The 6,000-nt window shown below is 49.4% G+C and overlaps 1 protein-coding gene across 12 annotated transcripts in view; it reads left to right on the forward strand.

Moving 5' to 3' along the window:
* CELF4 (CUGBP Elav-like family member 4) overlaps positions 1-5,632 on the forward strand; it is a 290,944-nt gene extending 285,312 nt beyond the window's left edge. For 9 of the 12 annotated variants that reach the window (XM_044383144.3, XM_044383146.3, XM_044383145.3 and 6 more), the window contains one exon: positions 5,211-5,632. In XM_044383144.3, the coding sequence (XP_044239079.1) occupies positions 5,211-5,237 (27 nt within the window). In that variant the 3' untranslated portion in view covers positions 5,238-5,632. Of the gene's footprint in view, positions 1-3,110; positions 3,165-5,210 lie in introns of those variants that run through there. The other 3 variants (XM_044383142.2, XM_044383143.2, XM_044383148.2) reach the window with 1 other exon arrangement.
* The last annotated feature ends 368 nt before the right edge of the window (positions 5,633-6,000 follow it).

Genomic DNA, 6,000 nt, shown 5'->3' on the forward strand with positions numbered 1-6,000 from the left:
GAAGTGTGGCAGGTCTCGGGGAGGAGGGGGCCCCAGCAGGGCAGCTTGCGGGGAGCGTGGTTGGGTGTTGGTTCCATAATGTGCGGCCTGGGTGGGGTGGGGTGGGGTCAGGTTGGCTCCCCAAATCCTGATGTCTCCTGAGGGTGTGACTCCCCACCCGCTCCTGGTTTCTCTGATACCCTTGCCCCTCTGGCTGCTTGGGCTCTTAACCTTGTACTATGGTGGGGATTTCTCCAAGAAATCTTTACCAGGAAACTAAGAGGGAGGAAGGAAAGGTAGGAAGACCGGGCAAAAATGTGGCCAGGTCCCCAGCCAGTGAGCAGAATACCCAAGTCCGTTGTCCCGCCCCAGAGATGAGTAGCACACGCTGGGCCCCAAGCCGAGGGCCGGTTCTGTGGTTGGAGGACACTGGGCAGCGTGTCTGACTTCAGTGGGAGTCCTCTCTCTCCTGGGCCCTGGGTTGTAGCTCTGAGTGTGCTTTGCACCGTGTCTGCTCTGAGCTGTGCAGGAGTGGGTGCTTTGGGCCTGACCTGCACGGGGCTGGGCGGCGGCTCTGGGTCTGGGCCTTCTCTGGCCGGAGCCCAGCCGTGTGCAGAACCTGGCGTCTGAATTGGCTCAGCTGACCCTAATTTCCTCTCCCAGGTCGTGAGTTGGAGCTTCCCAGGCCTGATTCAAGCTCCCCTTGCTGGTCAGTGACCCTGCTGCCACCTCTTGGGCTGTGCTTTGTGAGGATCTTTGAGAGGGTGGCCAAGAAGGGGTCACCCCTGCAGGCAGGGGTCCAGCTGCTCCCTAACAGAGTAGTCAGCTAGTCAGCTGGGCACGTGCAGAGCCCTGGGGAGGCTCCCGAGGGGCTGAATGAGTGTGACAGCATGTTTGTGTGTCGGGCCAAGCATGTGCGTGTGTGAGGGGCAGGAGTGTGTACGAGACGTTCCCCACACGGGGCTTTGGGGAGGTGCCGTGTGATGGTCAGCTTGGATCGTCAGGCCCCAGGATGGCTCAGGCACGAAGGGCCGCTAGAGGCAAACTGAGGGCGGGCAAAGGGTCCAGTGGGGAAGAATGGGCACCCCTGGGGTGCTCAGGAGTGGGGGGGTGGGGGAGGGAGGAAGATCCCAGGGGGCCCCTTCGTTGCAGTTGCCATCGCTGACACCTGGTGGCACTGCCCTCCTCAGCACATAGGCCCCTTCTCCCACCCAAAGGGACCAGCCCATTGGCTCTCCTGGGTGAGTCTAAGGGTTTTCTTTTGGAAAGGGCTGGAAACGCAGGGGAGGATGGCATGTCAGGACCTCTCGGGCATGCTGTGGGCCCTGGTCTGAGCGCAGGAGATCTGCTGTTGGAAGAGCAAGAGCCCACTTGGATGGGCAGGCAGGGCACTGTGGAGGAAGAGCTCTTCTGTGAAGGCAAAGCTGGAGGCTGGCTATGCACTTAAAATAGAGTCACCCCTCAGCGACTTGGTAGCTTATCCACAGTGACATTTCAGATCCCAGGCTCCCTTCCACACTCCCTGAAGAAAGATACAAAGCTGAGAGTGAAAGTCTGCTCTGTGTAGAAGCCTGGCAGATTGAAACCCCTGCAGATAAGCCGAGTGCAGAGGCGTCGGGGCTGGGGAGCAAGCTCAGCGGTAACCATGAGGAGGGGGTAGGGCTGGAACCCCCAAATCCCTGGCTTAGGGCAGAGGACCGTGAAGTGGTGAGGAGAGCAGAAGATAACTCAAAGTAGAAATATGCGATGATACCTGACAGAGGAGGAGACTCAGCCCAAGCCACCCAGGGCTCCACCAGTAAAGAAGGCAGGTAAGGGCCTGCGAGATGGGGCGGTCTAGAAGGATGTACATGCAGGGGTGTAGGGAACAGAGGAGGACGAGGTAGAGTAGGAGAGGCCAGCGGACCAGAAGTGACAGCAAAGACTGGAGACCCAGGCCCATAGTACTCCTGGCCCTGGTGGACGCCCCCTGCACAGCGCCCAGTAGTCTTCCTTCTGGCCCTTTCATGGGTCAGCACTGTGGAGCCTTCTAAAGGCTTCGCGTGCCCGGGAGCAGCATCACTTTGGCCACATGGGCCATCTTGGGAGCACAGCAAAGGGTGTGAGGTGACCGTGAAATGAAATCAGCAATGCCGAGGTGTGTTCATAGAATTCCAGTAACACTGATGTGATTTACTCTCAGTCTCAACACTGAGGGTGTTCGTTTTCTGGAGGTTCTAAGGAAAGAGGGTTGAGGCGGAGCAGAAGAGGAGAGGACCGTAACATCACACAGTGGGTGCTCTTGCGGTGGGGACGCCCTTCTCTGGGGAGGGTGGCCAAGGCGGACCAGAGGGGCGGGAGGACCGAGTCGCTGTCAGTGTGGACTCTACTTCGGCAGCACGGTGCCCCGTGGATGGACCCCTCGGATACAAGTCACCTTAGCCAGCGTCTGATCGACCCTGCCGGTCAGGGTGACCCTGACAGGCTCCCCCTGCTGGTGCACAGGCCACAGAAGGCTGGGGGGTGCGGAGAGCGTGGCCCCCTGGGGGAGAGAGAACGGGGTGATATGAGACAGAGAGCGTGCTCCCTGATCTGCTTGCTGGCCACGGTGGTTTGAGGAGCTGTTTTATTTTTTCCTAGCCCTCTTGCCAAACTGCCCACGCCCCTCCTCCTCTTCCCGACGCATGATGGATGCCCTTAGTGGCCCTGTGTGAGGTTCTGCTACTGTTCACAGCGTACCACGTGTCTGCATAAACAACCGTGTGTGCGTGTGTGTGCGTGTGTGTGTGTTCATGTGCCCACGTCGTTCGTCTGCCGGCTTCCTCCATCCTTTGAGTTCTTTTCAGTTCTCTTATGATTTGACTGCTGTTCTCTCATCAGAGCTTTTAGACTGATGCTGTGGTCTGATGCTGTATAAATATTTTTCCTTTTGATTTTGTTTTAACTTTTCCTTGCCCTTCTTCACCCTCCACCCAACTGTCCCTGCCCTCCCACAGTCCCCAACCCCACCCGACCTGCCCCTGCCTCTTCCCTCCCCCTTGCCCACACTCTCTTGTCCTCTCTTTCTTTCTCTCTCTCTCTCTACATATATAAATATATATAAAAATCTTTTCTTCTTTTGTCATTCAATCAAATTCCAACAACCCAACCAGGGCCAGTCAAATCTACCACAGTCTCGCGCTGAGCTAGGAATAAAGTTCACGTAATCACATGAGAGTGGAGAAAACAGTCCCCCATCCGTAAGTTCAAATCAACTCAAAGTTCACAGTGTGACATGATGGCGTCATGTAACAAGGCTAAGAATCGGTTGCATGACAATTGCCGTCAAGTTTCGTGGAGGTGCTGTGATTGGAGCGTTTTTCTTGGATGTTGTATCAGTTGATGATTGGCCAGTCATGATCACACGTGCATTTTCTTGACTTTTGTGCTGCCACAATCTTTTTTGCTGTGCTCATTTTTGTTTTGTTCTTGGTGCTTGCAGTGGTTTTACTTTCTGTTGTTTGGTTTTTCTTGTTCAGCGTTTTTTATGCTTCTCTAGATGTCACATAGAGAAAAAAACAAAACAAAAGAACAAAAAAAAATAGTAAAAATAAAGATGAATTCCTGAATTATCGAACATGGGATCATTTAACTGTGCAAACCATTATTTTTTTTCTTAAAAATAAGGAAAACATCTTAAAAAATATCTATGCGTGGTTGATTTACTTGCACTTGAAAATATTGTGATTTTATTTTTTTCTAGAAATTTGGGGGCCTTTTTCAATTGACACTTTTTCTAGGTCTGGTCTTTTTCCAGTTAGGCTATTTTAAATCTCACTTCAAAAGGAAAAACAAAAATGAAAACCAAAAACAAAATCTCTACTGTAACAGAATGATTTAAAAAAAAAATTCTAAACCAAAAAAACTAGAGTACAAAGCCAGAGGCCTCTGAGAGAGAGCCTGGTGACAATTGTAAGGTTTGTATTGTAGCCATCTCTGCTAAATTAAATGTGGGGAGGGGAGGCGGGGGGCGGGGGCTGGGGGGGCTTTTTGGTTGGTTTGGAAAAAACAGTACTGACAAGAGCAAAATGCACCTTTTTGTTTACAACTGAAAAAGGGTCCTTGACAAGTGTTTTTTACTTTTATTATTATTTTATTTGGTGTTGTAATTGTTTAGACTGCTGTGTACGGTTTGCTGTTTGTTGAATCAACAGTGTGAAAAACCTGCCAGCATGGATTGATATACGCATGACGTTGTCCCCTCAACTGGGGGCTTTGCAGTTCTAACTTTCTTGATGTAACCAGTCACCCCCATGTATAAGTGGAAGCTGCTTGCGATAATGGAGATGAGTCTCATTTGTTAATTCACAATGATTAAGCATTCTCCTTCTGATTCTAGTCAGATCATGATTTTTTTTCTTAAAAGCAAAACAAAACACCAAAAAAAAAAAAAAAGTCACCATTCAAAACAAAATCGAGAACTGAGTTAATTTATTTAAGCTTGATGATGAAATCCGTTCTAACTTTTTTTAGGTTCTCCCATGCACTCCCTCGAAGTTCTGAATTTCCTCTAAATTCCCTGGCATGTATGAGAAAAATATTCTGTGTGTGTGTGTGTGTATGTGTGTATCTATGCATATACATACACACATATCCATGTATATCCACATATGTGCAGGTGAATATATTCTACACATATATCCAGATATACATATATATACATAGCCTCGCAAATCGTTACTGACCTTGGGAAAGAAGCGGTTGGCTGGAAACTGGGCAAGGGTTCGGCGAAATTCATGTCACAGATGTCTTGCTTCTTTTCCTCAAGCAGGGGAGGAGGGGGCTGGGCTGCTAGATTTTTGCTGTCTTGTTTGCTAGGCTTCTGTATACATATTGTATCTGGGCTAGATCCCCCAGACATCGGTTTAATTGTGAATTCATATCCCATAGTCCCAAATTCTTCCCTTAGATCTAGCCACCCCCCCCATTCCACAACTCTGAAGGAACCCAAATCGAGACCCCTCTCCCAACAACCAAACCTCAAGCTACAACCATCGCCACTAGACCTCCAGTGGTTTCTTACTCTGAACAGAAGAGTCGATTTCTTTTTTTACGTATCATGATCATGACTAATTCTCATACTGGTCTCTCCCCTCCCTCCCGCCATCCCCCAGAGCTCCCACCCTAACCCCTGAGGCAGGGTCCTTTTGGTGTTTGGATGCATTTTGTATTTCCTCTCTTGGCTTAATCAGCCCTGATTTTCTTCATTTTAGGGCAGGATGCTGAACGGGCTACATTAAAAAACAAACCTCTCTCTCTCTCTATTTATAAATGAGAACTGCTGGATGACACCTTTGACATATCAGCCAATATCAACCAAGCTGAAGACTCCAGACACTCTCTGTGACTGTAACATTTCTTCAAGGAAAGTATAGCGTCTGTGGAGTTCAGAGGGCACGTGTTTGGGGGAAAATATATATGACACAAGAAGATGAAGAAAAATGAGAAAAAAACACACAAAAAAGGCAACTTTAAAACAAAATAACTTGAGACCAGATGGGGAGGCTGAAGGGCTGGGAAGTGGGAAGAGACGCTGCTTACCGATCCCCGGGGCTTTTCCAGCCCGTGGGCGCCTGAGGCAGGCTGGGGCGAGCGGTGTGGCGGGGCCTGGTCCCCAGGGGGCGGCTGGGAGGCCGCCACTGAGCATCTCTATCTGTCATTCCTTTAGCTATTTAGGGACCAAAGGACCAAACTTTTTATTGCAGCTGTGTAGCTCTATGTCAAATAGAGGGGGTTGGAGGAGAACCTCCTTCCTGCCTCATGGCTGTTCTTGAAACAGCTTAGAGCGATTCTATGAAAAATGTAATAAAAAAAATTAAAAAAAAAAACAAAAAAAGCAAAAACAAAAAAAAAAGGAAAAATAATGCTTCAATGCTTTTAAAACAGCAAGATAATAGTTCTTTGATACTTTGAGAGGCGCTTTGATTACCCTCGTTCAAGTCTAGGACACTTTCCTATGGTTTCTGTATTATATGTCTGGACGGAGCTGTTAAGATGAACAAA

The sequence above is a fragment of the Ursus arctos genome, unplaced genomic scaffold (assembly GCF_023065955.2).
Source record: "Ursus arctos isolate Adak ecotype North America unplaced genomic scaffold, UrsArc2.0 scaffold_17, whole genome shotgun sequence".
In the NCBI taxonomy this organism is placed as follows: Eukaryota; Metazoa; Chordata; class Mammalia; order Carnivora; family Ursidae; genus Ursus; species Ursus arctos.